At 59.6% G+C, this 21,542-nt stretch overlaps 2 protein-coding genes across 6 annotated transcripts in view; both read left to right on the top strand.

Annotated features, from left to right (window-relative positions):
• TCF20 (transcription factor 20) overlaps nucleotides 1–13,830 on the top strand; it is a 183,290-nt gene extending 169,460 nt beyond the window's left edge. For 3 of the 5 annotated variants that reach the window (XM_051834093.3, XM_051834095.3, XM_051834092.3), the window contains exons 4-6: nucleotides 5,491–5,540; nucleotides 6,322–6,449; nucleotides 12,622–13,830. In XM_051834093.3, coding sequence (XP_051690053.2) covers nucleotides 5,491–5,540; nucleotides 6,322–6,405 — 134 coding nt within the window. In that variant the 3' untranslated portion in view covers nucleotides 6,406–6,449; nucleotides 12,622–13,830. The remainder of the gene's footprint in view (nucleotides 1–5,490; nucleotides 5,541–6,321; nucleotides 6,450–12,621) is intronic. The other 2 variants (XM_051834096.3, XM_089309024.1) reach the window with 2 other exon arrangements.
• A 2,940-nt stretch (nucleotides 13,831–16,770) lies between these two features.
• Nucleotides 16,771–20,469, top strand: LOC100348527 (cytochrome P450 2D17). The gene is made up of 9 exons (XM_002721374.6): nucleotides 16,771–17,046; nucleotides 17,604–17,775; nucleotides 18,005–18,157; nucleotides 18,237–18,397; nucleotides 18,712–18,888; nucleotides 19,047–19,188; nucleotides 19,374–19,561; nucleotides 19,996–20,137; nucleotides 20,225–20,469. Exons 1-9 carry the CDS (start codon nucleotides 16,858–16,860, stop codon nucleotides 20,401–20,403), a joined length of 1,503 nt encoding a protein of 500 aa, XP_002721420.2. The 5' UTR covers nucleotides 16,771–16,857; the 3' UTR covers nucleotides 20,404–20,469.
• The last annotated feature ends 1,073 nt before the right edge of the window (nucleotides 20,470–21,542 follow it).

Here is a 21,542-nt window from a genome sequence, read left to right as displayed (position 1 = left end):
GTTTATCTTGTTCCTGATCCATTAGATACGGTATTAGCTGTGGGTTTTTCATAGATGTTCCTTTTTTTTTTCTTTAAGATTTATTTATTTGAAAGGCAGAGTTAGAGGGAGAAAAAGAGAGATCAATTTTCCATCCCGTGATTCACTCCCCAAATGGCCACAACTGCTAGGGCTGGGCCAGGCCTAAGCCAGGAGCCCAAAACTCAGTCCAGTCTCCAACATGAGTGGCAGGGGCCCACGTACTTGGGCCGTCTTCCACTGCTTTCCCAGGCACATTAACAGGGAGAGCTGGATCGGAAATGGAGCAGCCGGGACTCGAACCATCATCCATATGGGATGCTAGCGTCGCCCCTATACCACAGCACTGGCCCCCACAGGTGGTCTTGACAGCCAAGGGAGCTCCCTTCTGGTGCGAGTTTATTGGGTGTTTTTGTCACCACAGCCTGTGTGAGGTAGCAGAAGCCAAGTTTCCTGCCATGCCATCCCTCAACACAGCTTCACATGCTTCTGTGACCAGACACGTGGGAATTTGTCCCAGCACATCTTACTAGTCAGCTGTCCTATAGCTTAACTCAGTTCTGACCCTAACCAGAGCTGGTGCAGATCCCACACACTGAAGGGCTCAGAAGAGTGCCTCCTCCACCTTTGGGTGCCATTTGCAAGCCCCAGGTTGTGATGTGTACTTGCGAGTGACCAGCAGTTATCAGTAGGTTGCCCGACACCCCCCTCTTTGGGTCTGATGAATGTTCTGGAGAACTCAGAGGAATGTCCCTGTGTTGGCCGTGAAACAGGTGGAACACCAGATGGAGGAGGTACATAGGCCAGGTGCGTGGGGAGGGTGCCGCCCTCAGACACCCGTGTGTGTTGAGCAGTACCGGAGCTCTCCAAGCCCATGGAGCAGAGATCTTCATGGAGGCCTCGGCACATAAGTGTGGTCAGTTATCAGCTATTTCCTGGGGAAAGAAGGCTAGAGCTGAAAGAGCCAAGCTCTTGGGGGGGGGGGGGGGCAGGCAGAGTTAGTGAGAGAGAGACAGAGAAAAAGGTCTTCCTTCTGTTGGTTCATTCCCCTAATGGCCGCTACGGCCGGCGCTGCACCGATCTGAAGACAGGAGCCAGGTACTTCCTCCTGGTCTCCCATGCGGGTGCAGGGCCCAAGCACTTGGGCCATCCTCCACTGCACTCCCTGGCCACAGCAGAGAGCTGGACTGGAAGAGGAGCATCCGGGACTAGAACCCGGGGTGCTGGCGCAGCAGGTGGAGGATTAACCAAGTGAGTCATGGCGCCAGCCAGGATCCAAGCTCTTAATCATGGCTTCATCTTTCTGGTACCAGCCCCATTCAGGAGCCCACCAGGGGTTCCCCTCACTAGAGTTAAAGACATGGATCACTCAGAAAATTCAAGAAGGTTAATAACTGTGTCAGGAACCCAGGTAAAGAGCCAAATATCAGGACAAGAGATAGTCCTAACACCCCTGGTGCTTGGGAAACTTAAAATGGTCTTTGGAGCTCTGTGCCAACAGCTAGGTAAGATGACCTGAATGTATACTTTAAAATATATTTTTTTAATTTTCGTTTTATTTGAAAGGCAGAGAGATGGAGAGATAGAGATCTTCCACCTGCCATTTCCCTTCCCAAATCCCTACAACAGCCAGGGCAAGCTTGTGTCGGGGGAGAGGGTGTTCCTCCCCAGTGCGTCACAGCTGTGCTGCCCGAGCTTGTCCAGCCGGCTCTGCACCTGTGCTGGCCAGCCACTAGCCACACAGAGCCGCTCGAATTCAGTTTAAAAGTACATTTCATTTCTTCGGTCTCAGTAGCTGTATTTCAGTGGCCACATTGAACTCATGGATCCTTTTCTGAAGCCTGCATTCATACTCTCTCATCCTCCCTCCCTCCCTCCCTCTTAAGATTTACTTATATATTTGAAAGTCAGCTTTACAGAGAGGCAGAGAGAGAGAGAGCTTCCATCACTGGTTCACCCCCAGATGGTCATGATGGCTGGAGCTGCGCTGATCCAATGCCAGGAGCCAGAATCTTCCGGGTCTCCCACAGATGCAGGGGCCCAAGCACTTGGGCCATCTTCTGCTTCTTTCCCAGGGCATAGCAAACAAGTGAAGGCTGGGAAGTGAAGCAGCCGGGACTTGAACCGGTGCCCATATGAGATGCTGGCACTGCCGGCGCAGCTTTTTTTCTTTTTTAATTTGCTGTTCCTCAGCACTGGCCCTAGAGCATTCTTGTCATCACAGGACGTTCTCCTGAACTGTGCTGCCCCAACCCTTGAGAAAAACTGGGCCCAGGAGCAGGGCAGCCTTGCTGTTGTGAGCTGGGCACCTGTTCAGCTGGTGCTCAGCATGCCTGGGGCACAATGAAAGAATTACAGAAAAGGAGAAGCCAACAGAGGTCCTCCATCCACTGGTTCACTCTCCAAATGGCCGCAACAGTCAGGGCTGGGCCGGGCCAAAGCCAGGAACCAGGAGCTCCATCTGGGTTTCCCATGTGGGTGCAGGGGCCCAAGGACTTGAGCCATCCTCCACTGCTCTCCCAGGTGCATTAGCGGGGAGCTGGATGGGCAGTGAAGCAGCCGGGACTGGAACTGGCACCCTGTGGGACTCCAGCACCACAAGCAATGGCTTTATCCGCTACGCCACAGCGCCAACCCCAAGCTGGTCGCAGAACTTGGTGACCCAGTATTCAGTGAGAGGGAGACTCTGGGTCAAGGGCAAGCTCTTGGCCCTGTGGCTTTGCTGCCCCATGTGCAGAGCTGGGACAGGGGAGCAGCTTCAAGCAGTGCATGGCACCCTGGTTCCTGCGGTGTCTGCTCTGTGGGTGTGGGTGCTTGTGGTCACCCAGCCTTGTGAGGAGCTCTGTTCTGTAAGATGGGTCTTCGTGTCCAGGACAGGTGTTCCTTGAGCGACGCTCTGATCATAAAATAAGTCCCTGGTCTCTTGCAGTAAAGAGCAGTTTAGCATTTTCATCTCTGCCTTCAGTGAGCTTTGCTGTCTCTGGGAAAACTTGTATTGCTGGGATGTCTCCATGGAGACGGTCTGTGGCTCCTGCCACTCCCCGACCTGAAGCTGATCTGCATCTCTGCTGTCACGTGAGCTGTTCCGTGATGCTGGCTCTGTCATGGGCACAGGTCTGGCTGTAGGAGCAGAGCAGGAATCAGGACATTAGTCTTAGCTTAGACTCTTTGCTTGAAGTGTTTAATGCCATGGACCCCAGCAGTGAAGACAGAGGTGAGAGGGCTGTGGTCACTCACGGCAGTCCCACTGTGCCCTCTCCTGCGCAGGCGCTTTCCTTTCCTCTTGGGAGCAAGCACGGCTGGAATCCCACTTGCTGCGGCTGCCCTCGGAGTCATGGGGTCCCGGAGCCCTGAGTGGGTCGTTGTGGAACTCTGGTGGGCAGCGACCTGCGCCACAGAAGGCAGCACCCATGCTGGACTCGTGCCCTTCAGCAGGGGAGGGGGCTGGCGGCCACCGTGGCCTGCCCTGTGTTGTGTGCCAGTGTTGGGAGTAATGGTGACATCCAGGAAGATTGTAGCTGAGCTGGGGACAGGGTCAAGTTCCCGGCAGATCCGAAGGCCAGTAAACCCTTCCCTCCTCCCGGCTGGTGTGGTGATCAGAGAGCTGTTTCCTTTTACCACGCCGGTTAGATGTGCTGACTGAGCCCCTCTGGTCAGTGTTGGGTAGTGCTGGGCCCTGAGAGAATTTGCCACACATCCTGCTGTTCTCTGGTCTCCCCGAGCAGGGCCAAATTGGACATAGCCAAGAAGAGGCTCCCGGTGCCCTGGGTGCCTGAGCCCTCCAGCTGTAGTTTCAACCGTTGCCAGAAACGGGAGTTCCAAATCCTTGCGGCCCGTGGGGAAGGACGAGAACAGGAAGGAGTGCTTGTGCCCTTCCTGCGTGTCTCTTGCTTCCACTGTCTGGCAGATTCCTGTAGCAGACGACTGTTTCACAAGAACCTGGCCCTGGTCGCAAGTTGCCTGTAGTGTGTGCTTCCACTGCCTTGTTGCCTTTGTGCTCTTGGCTGGGAGGGAATGTGTGTCCTGTCTAGAGACGTGCTTTATAATGGTTCAGCGGAAACCGAGCCACCTGTTCCTTTCTGAGGGAGCCCTTTGCCACTGGCGTGGTCCCCTTCCTTGGTTCTGTAAAGCCCTGTGGCATCGGGGTGGCCAAGCCCCACGGGTGAGGCACCAAGGCCTTTGGCCAGCACCATGCTGCTCCAGCCAGGTGAAGAGACAGTGCTGCCCTGAGCTCCAGTTGTCTATCTCCTACGTTCATGAACTTTCTGGCAGATTGGAGCAGCGGGAGTCTTGGTCATGCTGTGTACTTGTGGGTTTTAAATTAACACATTTCATTTACTGTGAGTTGTCTGCTGGGGGAGGGGCCTGGAGGTTGGCGGCTGCCTGCTGAGTTCCCAGGCCTGTAAGCAGAACAGGCGCCTGCCCAGCCTCTTAAGTATTCAGGGGTTCAAGAGGCAGGTAGCGCTGTGACAGGGTTCGCCGCATTAGGAGGAGAAGGAGGCGCCTTTTCTGATTTGCTGAGGATCCGGAAGACCTGAAGGTTTTCCTTTGTGAGCTCCTTTGCTTCCCACTGTTCCACGTGAAATCTGTGGGTGCCCAGGCTGCTGATCAGGGCCTCAGCTGAAGCCCGAGTTAAATCGTCAACCTAACAAGGGCCAGTGCCACGGCTGCCTCCCGCTGAGGGGCCTGGGAGCTCTGAGAATGTGTGATCAATATTTATTAACATTCTGCCACCACGGCCTGCACCAGGGACCAGGCTGTCGGTCTCCAGCAGCTGCGGTGTGTGGCGTGAACTCAGTAATGAGGTCTCCTCACCCGCTCCACACACCGCAGGGCCCCACGCACCCGCAGGCACCTCACCCCTGCTGTTGTCGAGGTGTCGTCGCCGTGGGAAAAGCTGGATCATTTTTCCTCAGGAGTAGAAGTCCCGTCGTGGGGTCATGCTTTCTTCTGAAGCATTTAGCGAGGATTATGTGGTCCATGCCAGGACATCTGTGCCTCCGTGGTTGTACGACGCAGGTGACGGTGGGGCCTCGGGCCTGGCTTCTCTCCGTCTGGGAAACCTGGGCCCTCTCCAGCAAAGAGGACATTTTACAGGGAGGTGCTGGCCTGGGTCTCTGGAATGGCCTTCGCCTAGAATCAAGGATTTTAAGAACATTTAATAGAAATTGTCTCTTATCAAAATAATATATCATTGTGGACGTAAGAGAAAACTACCTGTAATCTTAATAACCACAGAGAACCACTGTTATATTTTGGCATGTTTCCTTGAGTCTTCTTTTTTTATGTATAGAGAACATTTACCAAGACTGTGAGTATCCTGGAGACGTTTGTATGTTCTGGTTTATGTGCTGTCCTTTACTTGTGGCCTCTCGGCTCTCCTGGTGGGAATCGCCCTGGGCCTCGGCCTCTGTGTCGTCCCTGCCTGCGGTGCACACGAGCAGCCCCTGACTGTCTCCTTCTGCCTTGTAGACTGTTTGCTGCATGAAGAGAACTTCTCGGTGAGGTGCCCCAAGCACAAGGTGAGTCCGGCCCGAGCCCCTGTGCTGCCAGCAGCGCCCTGGGCTGCGGCCCCTCCTGCTCCTGGGAGTGAGAAGCTGGTGCTGCAGGCAGACCTGTCCAGGGGTCAGCACCCTCTGTGGCACGAGGGCATTGAGCTAGAAGACCCCACTCTTGTACTTGCTAGTCACTGCTGACTGGCACTTGAGTTTGACGGAGCTGGCGTGTGGCCGGGCCAGCGCTGGGCCCGATGCAGAAGCAAAGGCGTTTCCCAGACTGTAGGCCTCCAGGAGACTCAGTCCTTCCAGGCTGTCACTGGGCAGGCCTGACGGGGCACAGCTATGAGCCTGCTGCTTCTGAGCAGGACTGGCCTCTTGACTCCTCCTTCCGGGGAGGGGGAGGGGGGGTAGACGGCCTGTTCCTGAGGTGCTGCGTGCGCGGGGAGAGGGCGGGGTGCAGCCAGAGCCCTGTCTGGGCGGCACTGTCTCTTCCCACTGAGGTGACACTGACACCTGGTGGTCACTGGCTGCTCACAGGCCTCAGTCTCCAGAAAGTAGGGCCAGAAGGTACCAGAAAGAGGTCCCCCGGAGGGCTCAGGACTCCTGAGACGCTTCCTTGGATTTCCTGAGATTGTGTTCTGTTACCAGGCATCCCATTCTGCCTCAGAGGCCTGTCTGAACTCAGTCTCCTGTTTGTCATTCAGCACTGACTGCTTTTTCTCTCCTTCTCCGTGTGCCCTTCCTGTCCTCACCTGTCCGCCTCCCTCCCTCTCCTGTCTCACTGCTGTTGCTGTGCTGCTGTCAGCCTCCCCTCCCGTGCCCTCTCCCCCCCTTGCAGAACAAGACCGCGAAAGGCAGCCTCAGCACAGAGCAGTCGGAGCGGGGGTGAGGGGGGCGGTGTGCTCGCGGGAATGGAAAGGACAGCAAGCACAGGTGAGTCGGGCGGCCGGGCCCCCGCCGTCACCCCTGCCTGGCCCCGAGGGTGTCGTGGCCTCTGCCTCCTGCTCACCCCAGGCCGCGCCGCCGGCACTGAACTGCGTGGATGACGAACACTAGGTGGGGAAATGGCTTTCCCTTTGTTACTTAGCTCTGCACGGAACCTGCGGGCGGCTGTGATGGCTTCAGACCTGTCCTGCTGCCTGGGGTTGGGGTCCGGCTGCCCCTCCCTGGAGTCAGCCTTCAGGGCAGAGCGTGACCGCTTCTGGGCAGGGGGCTTCGCCAGGCGCCTCTGCTCTGCCCCCTCAAGAAAGCTTCCAGCCAGAGAGCTCCTTCCATCGTCAGCATTTTTGTAGAACTTAGTGTTTTCTTTTGAAAAGCACAAAATTCTCCAGGTTTTGCTGTTTGAAGCCCCACTCCTTCTCCACCCCCAAGATTTTATTCATTTGAGAGGTAGAGTTACAGAGAGAGGTCTTCCATCCACTGGTTCACTCAAATGGCCTCAACGGCCAGAGCTGCCCAGTCAGGAGCCAGGAGCTTTTTCCACGTCTCCCACGCGGGTGCAGGGGCCCAAGCACTTGGCCACCCTCCGCTGCTTTCCCAGGCCACAGCAGAGAGCTGGGTCAGAAGAAGGGCATCTAGGACACACAAACCTGTGCCCATACAGGATGCCCGTGCCACAGGCGGAGAGCCCACCAGGCCACAGCACTGGCCGCCATGACTCCTTTTTATAGAAGTACAGAGGGATGGCCGGCACTGCGACTCACTAGACTGATCCTCTGCCTGCGGTGCCGGCACACCGGGTTCTAGTCCCGGTTGGGGCGCTGGTTCTGTCCCAGTTGCTCCTCTTACAGTCCAGCTCTCTGCTGTGGCCCGGGAGTGCAGTGGAGGATGGCCCAAGTGCTTGGGTCCTGCACCCGCATGGGAGACCAGGATAAGCACCTGGCTCCTGGCTTCGGGTCAGCGCAGCACACTGGCCGTAGAGGCCATTGAGGGGTGAACCAACGGAAGGAAGACCTTTCTCTCTCTGTCTCTCTCTCTCACTGTCTAACTCTGCCTGTCAAGAAGAAGAAGTACAAAGGGAAAGAAAAGTCCTCTCAGGTTTAGTAGACTTCAGGGTCTAATTTAATTTTCCTTCTAGAAATCTCTAGAGGTTGAGCCCTGCGACCCAGAGTGGGGCTGGCTGTGCTGAGAGGGCATCAGAGCAGACGCGAGCCTTGCTGAGCCTCTCGGAGAGAAGGAGGAGAAAAGGAAAACCCCAATGTAGTGGGGGGCTTGCTTCTAGGGGCTGGGCTGGGTAGGGTTCTCAGAACCGCTCAGGAGGGCTCATGTGTTCTCACAGGAGGGCTGCTGTTTGGACTCCAGGGTCTGAGCCCCCAGCCCCCCGTACCTGCCCCTTGAGGGCAGCAGCGTGTACCCGCTGTTCCCCTTGGAAGTTTCTGCCTTTCTCTGACACACCCAACAGTGATTTTAGGGAAAAACCAAATTCGTCTCAGAATATGGCCGCTTTCCTGTTCTGAGAGGCCCGCTGTGAGATGGGCCGAGGGGCTCCCTGGTGCCTTCATGGTAGAGGTGTCAGTGAGCGCCTTGCTTTTTCTTTCCTTCTTCCAGGGAGTAGGGTTGGCCAAGGAGGGTCTGTGCAGAGCGGGACAGGGTTGGGAAATCATCGCCGTGTCCTTGGAGCGCAGGAACCAGACGAGCACGCAGACCCCTGAGGCCTCCACGGGCCTTCCCGGGCCTGCTTGCTTGCCTGATCAGCCCTCGGGCAAGGCAGCGGCCGTGTTGCTGATTCTGTTGGCCGCCTGTGCTCCTGGGCTGGCGAGTCGCTGCCCACGCAGGCCCTGCCTCTTCCCCTGGGCCTGAAGACCAGGGTCTGGACAGCTGTCACTGTTCGGTGCTGGCTGCTTCTGTCTCAGAATGCCAGCCTGTGTTGGAGAAAAAGAGCAGGTGAGGGCCTGGTGAGCAGATCTGTGGGGATTCTGTTCCCCCTCATTCTCGCTCTGGGGCCCTCCCAGCCCACCAGACTCCTGTGACAGCAGTGAGCCCCACCATTGACGCCTCCCAGGGCTGAGGCACAGGGCGATCGCATGGCCTGCCCTTTGGAACAGGGCAGTCTCAGTCCCGTGAGGTGGGGCCGTGCACCTCGTGGAGGGAAGGACAGACGTCCCGTCAGTCTTGTCCGCGTGCAGTGCTTTCTTTGTGCACTCCCGCCAGGAGGCAGCTTTCGTGGTTTTTCAGCTCATCGGAGTGACCTCTGCCCAGGGTGTGCCGTGGGATTGTGCCGAAGCCCCGGTGAGCAGGGACAGAGGTGCACCTGCCCTCAGTGAGTGCCCTTCGTGTGGCCTGTGCTGGACAGAGCTGTGGTTATCTGAAATCCCAGCGAGACAGGGAAGGCACAGTGGGTGTGCGCTGGTGCCCCACCCCCCAGGTGTGCGCCTGGCCGGGGTCACACTGGCTCTGCCTCAGCCTCTTCTGTACAAGGGTTCTCTCGGGAAATGACCCTGCTGGCGTGGTCTGGCTTGGGCCGAGGCCCCGGCGGTCACGTGTCCAGTCAGGTTTCTGTGGCGGGGCTGGGAGATCAAGGCACAGATGGGACCCTGGAGAGCGGGCCGTTCCCCAGCATGTGATGTACCCAGCACCGAGCCCACACTAGACCAGTGACACCAGAGACGTCCTTGGACAGCTTGGCCCATGGGTGTCCACACCGTCCTTGTGCTGGGATTGTCACTGTCTCCCTGGTTTCCACGTAGCTGGTGGGCAGGGCTCCAACGTCGGGGCCTCTGTACCCTGTTCCCTGTCTTGTCACGCAGGAAACTCGGTGGCCCCTGCGATCCAAGGGGTGGGAGGCTGATAACTCTGTCCTGGCTGCAAGGCACTGCCACTGCCCTCACAGAACAGCCCAGGAAGGAGGCCGAGCCAGGTGCAGACGGGAGTCACACACCCGCCCACCAGGAGCCAGCGCCACGTCCGGCTCTCCGTTCCGTTTCCCAGGCTGGCACCTCCTGAGGGGACTGGGACCTGTCCCCCAGCCCCTGCCCGGCCTCCTGTGGATCTTGGCGGCTGCCCCTGAGCAGCAAGCTCTGTCCTCGCGAGACGTCCTTCAGTCCTGTCCTTACTCAGAGGTGCTCAGAGCCCTGCCCTGGGTCTGCAGGAGTCCCAGCTCCCAGCATTCCCTGGAGCTGCTTGTGCAGGTTGTGCTTGTGCCCCGTGCCCCTTGTCTCAGTCCCGCCCTGAATCCCTCTTTAAATCGCCCCCTCCCGGCATCACCCACCCTCCGTAGACCAAGCTGCATGTGGGCAGCGACACCCATGGTCCTCGCGCTGTCCTGGGAGGATCTGGCCCCGCCCCTGCACTCCACATCTCTGCAGATGAGATTTCCCTCTACGCCCTCCCCCTCGGGGGGAGTCCCACGTTCTGGGCCTTGAGGAGGTAGGCCTGGGCGGGTCCTGGCCGGGAGAGATGGTGTGGAGATGGAGATGTCCGGCGTGGGAGGAACGTAAAAGGTGCTCAGGTCCAGGTCACAGGGTGGAAGGCAGGGCAAGCACGCGGGGTGGGGGGGGCTGGAGGCCTTGGCCCAAGAAGCGTCCCTGCAGCTGCTGAGAGAGGAGGGGAGGTCTTCATGTCCCCAAATGCCTGGGACAGCTGGGCCTGGGAGTCTGCAACTCCACCTGGGTCTCCCAAATGGGTGCCGGAGACCCAGGGACCTGAGTGATCTGCTGGATCAAAAGTGGAGCCAGGCTCACGGGAGGCCCTCGATGCGAGGTGTGGGTGCCGCGCGAACACGGGTCGTGCACACACCTGCCCGAGGTGCCTCTGGAGAGCGCGAGTCACCGAGCACCAGGCTGCCGGCTGACAAGCTCTCTGGGCTCCTCTCAGCCATGTCCCGGGTACTGGGCTGTGGGAGATCTTTGCTGACCGCTAGCCCGGCCCCCTCTGATGAGCCGTGTGGCTCTGGCCACGAGGATCACCTGCCTGCGCTTCGGCTTCCTCATCTGGAGGACGGGGTCGGGGTTCTCCGTCACTCGGAAACGAAACGGGCCTGGAACCTCCGGCTCGGGTCAGGGCCGTCCTCCCGACTGAAGGAGCCAGACTTTGGTTTTTGTTTTTTAATTTCAAAGATTTATTTATTTATTTTTAAAGACTTATTTATTTGAAAGGCAGAGTTACACAGAGAAGTAGAGGCAGAGAGAAGAAAGAGAGGTCCCCATTTAGCCACAGTAGCCAGAGCTGCACTATCAGGAGCCAGGAGCCTCCTCCGGGTCTCCCATGCAGGTGCGGGGTCCAAGGACCTGGGCCATCCTCCACTGCCTTCCCAGGCCACAGCAGGGAGCTGGGTGGGAAGTGGAGCAGCCGGGACTGGAACCGGCACCCATATGGGATTCTGGCACTGCAGGCAGCCGCTTTACCCACTACGCCACAGCCCGGCCCTTGTTTGTTTATTTTGAAAGTCAGAGTTAGGGAGAGAGGCAGAGACAGAGAGATCTTAAAAGTAACTGTGGAGGGGCCAGCACCCCAGCACCCGTATGAGGACCTGTTTGAGTCCCGGCTGCTCCACTTCCAATCCAGCTCTCTGCTTTTTCACCTGGGAAAGCAGCCGAAGACGCAGGCCGCCTCTGTCTCTCTGCCCTCCACCCTCCAACTCTGCCTTTCAAATAAATAAATCTTCCAAAAGTACCCCTGGAGAGCACCGGGCCAGTGCATTCAGGTCGTGGGTCCAGGTCGCCTAATCAGCAGAACCTGGGAAAGCTGCTGTCTGTAGGGAAGGCTGACAGGTGGATCCCCAGGGCCACCAGGGCCCATCGGTGCACAGGGGGGCAGGGCGGGGTGAGGAGGAGGGGCAGCCGCCGCTGTGTGCTCGCTCCCCTGGCAGAGGCATCCCCCATCCACAGCGAGGTTCCTCCCTTCTGGTCATTCCTGCAGGGGCGCCCGCTAGCTCAGCCCTTCTTAGCACACTTCCGAAGGGCCTGCTCACCTGGGGTGGCATCTGAGAGGCACAAGGCCCAGAGTGTGATGCTGTTTCTTCCCCTCTCCCTGGGCTGCAAGGCAGGGGCTCCGGCCTGAGCGGAGACCTGGCCCACAGGGGCTAGGGAGGCTGCTGGGCCCCACAGCCCCCTCAGGACGCCAGGGCCGCATCCCCGGCCTCGCAGCTGAAATCCCAGCTGCTCTCCTGCTTACTGGTGTCTGCCGAGCACTTAGGGGCCTCCTCTGGCAAAGCCGGGTGAGACAGCACACGCGCACGGGCCTGGCCTGTGCCTGCCTCCCTAGTGAGGTCTATTGGAAGCAGAAAGGATGGTGAGCCTGGCCCCGGGGGAGCTGGAGGAGGACAACAGGGAGTCTGGGGGGGCCTGGCCCCGGGGGAGCTGGAGGAGGACAGCAGGGAGTCTGGGGGGCCTGGCCCCGGGGGAGCTGGAGGAGGACAGCAGGGAGTCTGGGGGGGCCTGGCCCCGGGGGAGCTGGAGGAGGACAGCAGGGAGTCTGGGGGGCCTGGCCCCGGGGGAGCTGGAGGAGGACAGCAGGGAGTCTGGGGGGCCTGGCCCCGGGGGAGCTGGAGGAGGACAGCAGGGAGTCTGGGGGGCCTGGCCCCCGGGGAGCTGGAGGAGGACAGCAGGGAGTCTGGGGACGCGAGGGTTCCCACACGCAGCAGTGAAGACCTGTGCTGCATGCCAGGGCGGCCATCCCTGGCTTCCAGGGTCAGTTCTGGGCTGGATACCTAGGAAGCACTCTGACTTACCACACGGGTGCCCACGAAGGTCTCTGTAGGCCCTGAGCTGACCCATCGACCCCACCAGGGTCATAGAACCCCCTCCCGGGGCTTGGTGGGGTTGGGGGCAGGCGGACTGAGCTCAGAACACGAGCGGAGACCCTGGGAAGGAGGTTCTTCGTGGAGCGTAAGGAGCTGGCTGTGTCCCCTGGAGGAGCTGTGGCAGACACGGGTCAGCTGGCAGCCTTAGCCGCCTCTGAGACAAGCCCACCCGCAGGACCCCTGCCCCCGCTGACTTAGGGCGCTTTGCCTCTCATCTTCCAGGCCCCCCTGGGTGTGTCCTGCCGTAGCGCATCTCCAGAGGTTCTGAGTGCGGGGCTCCTGCCCAGAGCCCCACCCCAGGCCACCGGGCAGCAGGGGCTGTTTGGTGAGGGGACCGTGCACTCAGCACCTGTTGTTGTCTTCCAGGTGAGACTGTGGAGATGAGAAGGTGGTGGACACTTGTGATGGAGTGGAAATCTTCCTACTGTGCAGCCACGCCCCGCCCCGCCCGCCCGCCCGCCCGCCCCGCCGTGCCTGCCATGCCAGCACTTCCCTCCTAAGTTCTCACATCACACGCAAACTGGTGGCACCGCAGGAAAGACAGACCCAAAATGTTGGAATGGCTGTTTCCATGGACACAATCTCCATAGTGACAATGTGGGGGGGAGGGGGGAGGGGGGCGAAGGGGAAAGGGTGGGGGGAATTAAAAGGGAGTGATAAAAATATATATATATAAATCTATTTTTAGTCTGGAAAGACCTGGTTTAAATGAAAGGTGCGCTATCCCTTTTGATTCTATTTTAAAATTATCTAGTTAAAGAACTCCAAATTTGTTCCGATGACAGTGAAATTTAAATGTGAAATTGAACTGAACCAACTCTCATCTCGCGCAGGGCGGGGAGGGGTGTGGCTTTGTCCCGCAGCCTGTCCCACACATTCAGAGGACACCAGACCCAGGGCTGGGCGGGCAGGTGGGCGGCGCCCGGCCTGCCCGCTCCCTGCTGTTGCTCTCCAAGTGGGAGGTTTCGGGGAGGAAGTGGGGACGGTCCATGTTTTCAAAAGTGAGGAAATGATGTTTAAACACAAAAATAAATTTTTTCATTTCCAGAAACACTATTTATTTATTATTATTTTACATTTGTAAAATCCTTTTTGGGGTGGAATTGGCAGATGCCCTGAAGTGGTGGCCGTGTCCTGGGGCACTGGCTGCTGAGGGGCCCACGCGCTGCAGCGAGGGGCAGCGTCGGGCCGACTCCTCGGCAGAGGCCCTGCTGCCCCGAGACGGAGCAGGCGGTGACGGGGAGTGGCCAGGAGCACCCGCTTAACCCTTGTTTCTGTTCGCTTTCATTTTTATAGAAGAGGGGGCAGCCCGATACTATGTGATTTTTTTTATGTTGTGTTTTGTTTTGTTTTGTAAATTGTATAATTTTTAAATATCTGAGTTTTAAAAAAAAAAGAAAAAGTACAAAAAAATCTTGTTAAGGCCTTAAGAAGGGGTTAGTGCATCTTTCAGGGGTCACTCTGCCATGGGGATAAAATAGCTGTTTCACAAACAGTTTTATTTAAAAAAACAAAAAACAAACCAAAAAAAAAAGCCAAAACATCAAAAAAATAATAAACTTCATTTTAACCTTGTTTCCTTTTTTTTCCTTAATACAAAGCGAATGCGTCTCTTCCTTCTTCCGAGCCAGCCTGAGGGTGACCTTGGCTCTGTCTGCTCCTTAGGAGGCAGCTGGCAGGCCCGCCCCCGGCCCCTCGCTCTGCACCCCCAGCTGCCCTCGGCTGACCCGGGCAAGACCCGGGCTCCTCTGCCACCGCGCGGGGTTGGTGTGAGGACGTACTTCTGGTCAACAGTGATTTGAGAGGTTAGGAAAATAATGCAGTGTTAATAAGCTCTTTCAGAGAACTGGAATCCTGAAGTTAGAAATCAGCAAGTAGAAGTGAGTTCTGTGGGTGCAGAAACGGCAGACCGACTGCATCTCAGTGGCTCCATCAGGCAGCGCGGTCCACTTCTCATTGAGCTCGGCCGTGGTGGAGGTGCCATGGGTGCCCGGCCCAGGCAGCCGGACAGGACCTGCATAGAGAGGGCCGCTTTCTAAGCACATTGGCTTCCTGTTCTGGTCTCTCTCTCTCTCTCTCTCTCTCTCTCTCTCAGGCAGAGTTAGATACAGAGGCAGAGAGAGAGGTCTTCCATCTGCTGGTTCACTCCCCAAATGGCTGCAGTGACCGGAGCTGGACCAGACTGAAGCCAGGAGCTTCTTCCGGGCCTCCCACGTGGGTGCAGGGGCCCAAGCACTTGGGCCATTCTCCACTGCTTTCCTAGGTACAATAGCAGGGAGTTCAATCAGAAGTGGAGCAGCCAGGACTTGAACCCATTTGAGATGCTGGCACTGCAGGCGGTGGCTGTACCTGCTGCGCCACAGTGCCAGCCCCCTGTTCGGGTTTTGATGTGGCGTTAACACAGTTAAAATGAAATTGATAGATTTCAGGTGTCAAGGGCTAAACCATAAAAAGAATATTTTCCTAACAGCAAACATTCATTTTGCTTTTTGTCCTGTTTGATACGCTGTTGACACTTGCACAGTGGGGACCCACGTGTGGTTCTTCTGGGCCTTGCCTTAAGCCAGCTTTAGAATCAGCCTGTGGCTGGGCAGCGGCGTCTCCTGACTGCGGCTTCTGCAGTCCCCTGTCCGCTCAGTGTTCAGCAAGAGGCAGAGAGAACTCCCATACGCCCGCGCCACCCCAACACCCTGCTGGAGTAGTCCACTTGTTAGCACCGATGGACCCGCCCTGACCCACACTGGCACTTCTCAGAAGTGAATCTTCAGAGAGAGGGAGAGAAATGTGTATTTTCATCCACTTGAGAGGCATAGTCACAGAAACCTTCCTTCTGTGGTTCACTCCCCAAAATGCCCGCAACAGCCAAGGCTGCCCCAGGAACTCCCTCCTGGGCCCCAGCACTTGGTCCAGGATCTGCTGCCTCCCAGGACGCAGTAGTGAGGCTCAGACCAGGCACACAGCACCTCACTGCGCCGCACCGTCGGCCCCATGGGGTGCACTCCCTACTCAGCCCCCGCAGCCGTGGCTTTTCTAGGATATGACGAGGTGGGTCCTACCTAGGATGTAGCCTTTCAAGTCCGGATCCATTCACCCCGTTCCCTGCATGCACCACGGTTGACCCTTTCACCTGCTTGCGGACAGCTTGCTGGATGCCAGCTTTTGGCAGTTAAAATGAAGCTTGTGTAACATGCATACGCAGGTTCCCGCGTGCACGTGAGTTTCTGGCTCATGCGGGTATGATCGCCAGGAGCGTGACCGCTGGGTAATGTGAGGGTCTCTGTTCTGAGAGCGAGCGTCACACTGTCCCCAGCCTTCCCATGGTCTGTGTCCTCAACAGCATTTGGTTTCGCAGTGTCTTGGATTTGGGCCATGCTAATAGGTGTGGAGTGACAGTGTTTTTTGAAATGATTTTATAAAAAGTTCATTGTAAGCACCTGAAATTCACTGAGCTGCGGCAAAGCGTACAGTTTCCGGTGGTGGTCAGTACTCACACTGTCGTGGGACCCATCTCCAGGGTTTGATTCATCTTGCAAAACATAAAATACCTTCCAGCGCCCCGCTACGCAGCATGCCACTTTTGTTTCTAGAACCTTCCACTGCCCACAAACTCCCTCTCGGACCCACCCGCGGACCTGCATTTGCTCCGACAACCACCAGGCTGGCATCCAGACACTGCCCCTGTTCCACACCAAATCAGGCCAACAGAAACCCGTCTCGGGCAGCCCCCGGACAAGCGCTCTCACGGCTTTCTGGGGAGGTTGCTCCCCTTGGCCCGGGGTGGCTCTTGCTCTGCCCAACACGGAGGGGCAAAGGCAAGCAAAAAGCTTGGACTCCGTGCAGTCTGGTGCCCCCCGGGCTGTGCATCTGCTGGGGAGGGGGGGCTTCCTACGTGGCTTCTAGAATTCTCACGAAGGTTCTGCTTGTCCACACAGTGTCACTCACCTCAGGCTTTGGGGGGACGGGGTCCTAGACACCGTGCTGATGGACCTCATCAGCAGTGTGTCCCAGTCCCAGAACTGGGGCAGGGTGGGCTGCACTTGTCTTTTAAAACGAACTGTTAGAGCGGCCATTAGTGGAAGGCAATCCCAACAGTGTGGAGCAGTGGCCAAGCGTACGCACTTTGGACACAGATACCAAAGCTAGGCTTGACCACGTCCCTGACCCAGAGACGCCACTTCCAGGGTTGATGAGCTTGGCGTGGCGTGCCACAGAAGTGCCCTATTGTGGAAGCCACAGTTCCACAGTTTGCTGCAGCCTGGGACTGGGCCCCGTAGCCCTCAGAGCACTGGTGCTGGGCATGTTCACCGTCTGACCCTCTGGTGGACATGAGCACCCAGCACAACCCTCTCAGAGCAAAGGTAGCGAGGACCTGTGTGGCAGCACTCCCTGTGCACCACACCCCTGACCAGCGGTCAACAGTTGTTTGCAGAGCATTCCGTGGGGTGGATGGCCCACGGCAGAGGGCAAAGGCCGGGGGCAGCTCCCTTTATAAGAAAACAGCCTGGCTGGTCGGGCACTCGGGTGCGGTGAGAATGTCCTGCTTGCTCCCAGTGGTGGGACGACAGGAGTAGCCAGAGGACCCAAGTGGGCAGCAGGGCAGCCATGGGGCTTCTGACAGGGGATGCTCTGACAGCCCTGGCCGTGGCCGTGGCCATCTTCCTGCTCCTGGTGGACCTGATGCACCGGCGCCAGCGCTGGGCCACACGCTACCCACCGGGCCCCATGGCACTGCCAGGCTTGGGCAACCTGCTGCAGGTGGACTTCCGGGACCTAACGAACTGCTTCTACAAGGTGAGGGAGGCATGGAGCAGGCAGGGGGACCTGGCGGCCCCTTAGCCGCGGACACTTGGGGAGGGCAGCACCAGGGCGGGGAGAACAGAAAGCCGGTGAGAGGCTCCGGGTGGGGAGGAGGGCACTGTGCGCTTTGCATAGCCACGTTCTGTGGCAGGACACGGGCCATCCCGGGAGGGGGTGGCTGGACTGAGTTCCAGGAGGGGGCTCAAAGTGGGGGCCTCCAAGTGGAGCAGGGTTGGGGATGGGAGCAGAGGCAGAGTCCTCGGGACGTTTGAATCAGGAAGCCAAAGTCCAGCGAGGCTGTGACCCAGCTCAGACCCTTTGCCCCTGTGGCACCTGGGTCCGTCGGGAACCTGTGTTTCCATCTGCAGAATGGAGAGCTGAGGGCACAGGCTGGCAGTTCTGTGCTGGCAGGGGGCGGGGTCCAAGTGAGATTCCACAGAGAGGGGAGGAGCTGCACCCACCCGCTCCGGGTCCCCAAAACTTAGCGACCGTGGGACAGGCAGCTCAGTGGGGGCCGGGGCTTGGTGGACGCCCTGACCCTGGCTCTGCAGCTGCAGGGCCGCTTCGGGAACGTGTTCAGCCTGCAGCTGGCCTGGACGCCGGCGGTCGTGCTCAACGGGCTGGCGGCCGTGCGCGAGGCGCTGGTGACTTGCGGCGAGGACACCGCCGACCGCCCGCACATGGCGACTTTGGAGCACCTGGGCTACGGGCCGCACTCCCAAGGCAAGGGGCGGGGAGACCGCGTCCTGGGGGGGACCGAACGGGGACAGCAGAGACAGGACAAAGGCTGCTCTCAGGGCCCAGGAAAGACGGACTCTGCGGGGAGGGATCTCATTCAGGAGGCGGGGAGAGGTGGGGCGGTGGGCAGACCTGGCGGGACCGCGCGCTCGCCGAAGGCGCAGGGTGGGCGGGGCCAGTCCAGGCCTCGCCCGTGATTCCGCCACGCCCCCAGGAGTGGTCTTCGCCCGCTACGGCCCCGCGTGGCGCGAGCAGCGCCGCTTCTCCGTGTCCACGCTGCGCAACTTCGGCCTGGGCAAGAAGTCGCTGGAGCAGTGGGTGACCGAGGAGGCCGCCTGCCTCTGCGCCGCCTTCGCCGACCACGCCGGTGGGTGACGGGCAGAGGTACGCAGGCGGGCAAGGGGCGGCGAGCCAGGGGCGACCCCTGACCGCGCCTCCGCCCCCAGGACGCCCCTTTAGCCCCAACGCGCTGCTCAACAAAGCCGTGTGCAACGTGATCGCCTCGCTCACCCAAGGCCGCCGCTTCGAGTACGACGACCCGCGCCTCATCAAGCTGCTGGACCTGACCAAGACCACGCTGCAGGAGTCGGCCGGGTCTATGCAACAGGTGCGGGCGAGGCTTCGCATCCACAGGGCGCGGGAAGGGCGTTCCCGGAGCGGCCTGGAGGTGGGACAGCCCAGACCCAGCAGGGTCAGCGGTCGCCCGTCCCCGCGTCCCCTCGGCCCTGGGAGCCACGCGGGGCGTGAGAAGTGGACGTCAGCTTTCTCCTACTGCATCCCAGAGCCAGGAAGATCGTGGAGGCACCGAGCTGGGGAGAGGGCAGGAAACCGGTGGGGACAGGCAGGCCCTGAGTCCACCCTGACAGGGGTCCGGCTGAGCCGTGAGGCAGGAAGACCCCGCCTCCGCTGTGTCTCCCACAGGTGCTGAACGTGGTCCCCATGCTCCTGCGTGTCCCAGGGCTGATCCACAAGTTCTTCAGGGAGCAGAAGAAGCTGATGGCCGAGATGGACAAGCTGGTGGCCGAGCACCGCATGACGTGGGACACTGCCCAGCCGCCCCGAGACCTCACCGATGCCTACCTGGCTGAGGTGGAGAAGGTGGGCCGCAGCCAGGGATGGGGAGGGGGTCCAGGACAGAGCCCCGGCTGGTGGGGCCAGTGCATCGCACAGTGCCAGCAGTCGGCTGCCACGAGGGAATGGGAGGCACTGGAGGGCCTCCTCCCTCTGCCCTGAGCCCACGCTCTCTCCCCGCCCAGGCCAAGGGGAACCCTGACAGCAGCTTCAACGATGAGAACCTGCGTTTGGTAGTTGCTGACCTGTTCACGGCGGGCATGGTGACCACGTCGGCCACGCTGGTCTGGGCCCTCCTGCTCATGATCCTGCACCCGGAAGTGCAGCGTGAGCCAGCTGGGGTGCTGTGGGGGAGGGGGGTGAGAGGGGCAGGCAGGGACCCTGAGCTCAGCCTGGACACCTGTGGCCCAGACACTGGCTGGCTCCGCCCCCTGCCCCAGCATAAGAGGCTGCAGAGGGTCTGAGCCCCGCTCCCAGGGACCGACTCGCTGTGGGGACGTTTGTCTGTCCAGGCCGGGTCCAGCAGGAGATCGATGAGGTCATAGGGCCGGCGCGGCGACCAGAGATGGGGGACCAGGCACGCATGCCCTACACCACCGCCGTGCTTCACGAGGTGCAGCGCTTCGCAGACATTGCCCCACTGGGTGCACCCCACATGACATCGCGGGACACTGAGGTGCAGGGCTTCCTCATCCCCAAGGTAGGCCGGGCCCCCTCACAATGACTCAGCAACCCCTCCTGCTGATGGCCCCAGCATGTCCTCCTACAGAGAGACGGATGGAGCCCAGGCCACCCAGCCCTCCATGCCCCAGGCACTGACCAGCCCAGGCTGGGTGGGGTGGGTGCAGGGCATAGGCAGGGCCTGTGCATCCACACAGAGCCCCGGGAGCACAGGAAAGACGAACTAGGATGTACTGCCAGACGTCCTAGGAACAAGTGCCCACACGGATAGGTGGCATCAGGGCTGCCATGGGTGCCGTGACACTCAGCCCTGACATGGCTGAGCAGTACTTGGGCTGAGGGCTCCTTGAAAGAGTCCAGGTGGGTGCAGGTCAGGCCTGGGCCCTGAGAATGGGGTAGGGTCTGAGGTCCTCCCAGCCCAGGCCCCTCTCAGGACAGAAATCCTCTGCCCAGGGCACAATGCTGTTCACCAACCTGTCATCGGTGCTGAAGGACGAGGCCGTCTGGGAGAAGCCCTTCCGCTTCCACCCGGGACACTTCCTGGACGCCCAGGGCCGCTTCGTGAAGCAGGAGGCCTTCATGCCTTTCTCCGCAGGTGCCTGGGGTGCCCGGCTCCTGGCCCTGGCCCTGGGGACAGTGGGAGGATGCAGCCCAGGCTCACTGAGCCCCTGACCCCCCACAGGCCGCCGCGCGTGCCTTGGGGAGCCCCTGGCCCGCATGGAGCTCTTCCTCTTCTTCACCTGCCTGCTGCAGCGCTTCAGCTTCTCGGTGCCCGCGGGACAGCCCCGGCCCAGCGACCACGGCATCTTTGCTTCCCTGGTGACCCCGGCCCCCTACCAGCTGTGTGCTATGGCCCGCTAGTGGGGGCACCGAGTCCCCAGCCCACCCCCAGCAGGGCCCTGATGCACAATAAAGCAGTCTCCTGGCTCCCCTGTGGTTTCTGAGTCCACCCTTGGCCCCTGGTGAGCCCCTGATGTCATGGGTGCTCAGCCACCCACCCCTGCCTCATCTGCCTTACCCGTCCTCTGGACTGCATATCAGACCTGGGACCCCGATGCTTAGCCTGCCACATCCTCCCATGAGCCTCACCCCCGTACTGTGTTGGTGACCACGGTCATGCAGCAGTCTTGGCTCTGGGTCTGGGGAGCAGGAGGAGGGTGCATGGGCGATGTGGGGCATCAGCCCTGGCCCTGGCTGGAGAGAGTGTTGGGGTCCCCAGACCTCCCTCAGGCTCTGTGATTGGCTGGAAGCCCCCCCAACCTGGAACACTGTCGTCCTCACTGCTGTGGTTTAGTATAACCACAGGACACAGACGCAAGTCAGCAACGGGAACAGGCGCACAGGGCCAGATCCACCAAGACCAGCCCCGAGCTTGCAGGCGGTCTCTCCCAGGATGCTCAGCGAGACAGGGCTCAGTGCTCCCAGCACTGATGTGTGGCAGATTTGTAGAGGGCTGAGGGCCAGGCAGCTCCCTGGGCTGTTTCCAGGGCTGTGCTGGGGATTGGTCACAAGGCTGAGCTCAGTGACACAGGCCTGAGATCACCATCGGTCACATCGTCAGCCTCGACTGTGGTGCAGTCCAGGTCGCAGGCACGAGAAGGCCCTGTGGTCAGGGAGGGCAGTCCAAGGCTGCAGGGGTGCTTCCCAGCGTCCCGTGCGGAGTCAGTGTCTCAGTGTGGGACGTGGGGCTGAACTCCTCCACCTGCTGCACCGCCCCACTCTGCACATCCAGCAAGGTGGTGTGTGTCTTGGCACATCTCTGTCCTCGTTGGTGCGGTGCTGGGCGCTCTCAGCCGTTTGCAGCTGTGCCGGGCGTGCTGGGTGGGCACACTGCGTGTGCAGCTGTCATCCCAGAACTCTCTTCAGCAGCAAACCTGACCTCTCACTGTCACACTGTAACTCACCTCTCCGCCTCCCCGCCCTGGCAGCCTCGTGGGCACCCTGGTCTGTGAACCTGACCGCTAGAGGGCAGTCGTGCACGGGGACCCACACTCCAGGGG

The sequence above is a fragment of the Oryctolagus cuniculus genome, chromosome 11 (genome assembly GCF_051225735.1).
Source record: "Oryctolagus cuniculus isolate XC-2025 breed Fujian yellow rabbit chromosome 11, ASM5122573v1, whole genome shotgun sequence".
NCBI classification, from domain to species: domain Eukaryota; kingdom Metazoa; phylum Chordata; class Mammalia; order Lagomorpha; family Leporidae; genus Oryctolagus; species Oryctolagus cuniculus.
Note: the sequence above shows the minus strand (reverse complement) of the source record. Positions and strands in the feature narration are given on the sequence as shown.

Excerpts from the sequence above, each read along its gene's own strand:
- LOC100348527 (XM_002721374.6), top strand. The coding sequence starts at position 16,858 with ATGGGGCTTCTGACAGGGGATGCTCTGACAGCCCTGGCCGTGGCCGTG. Across the intron at positions 17,047-17,603 it reads TAACGAACTGCTTCTACAAG|CTGCAGGGCCGCTTCGGGAA; the intron begins GTGAGGGAGGCA and ends CTGGCTCTGCAG. Across the intron at positions 18,158-18,236 it reads CGCCTTCGCCGACCACGCCG|GACGCCCCTTTAGCCCCAAC; the intron begins GTGGGTGACGGG and ends CTCCGCCCCCAG.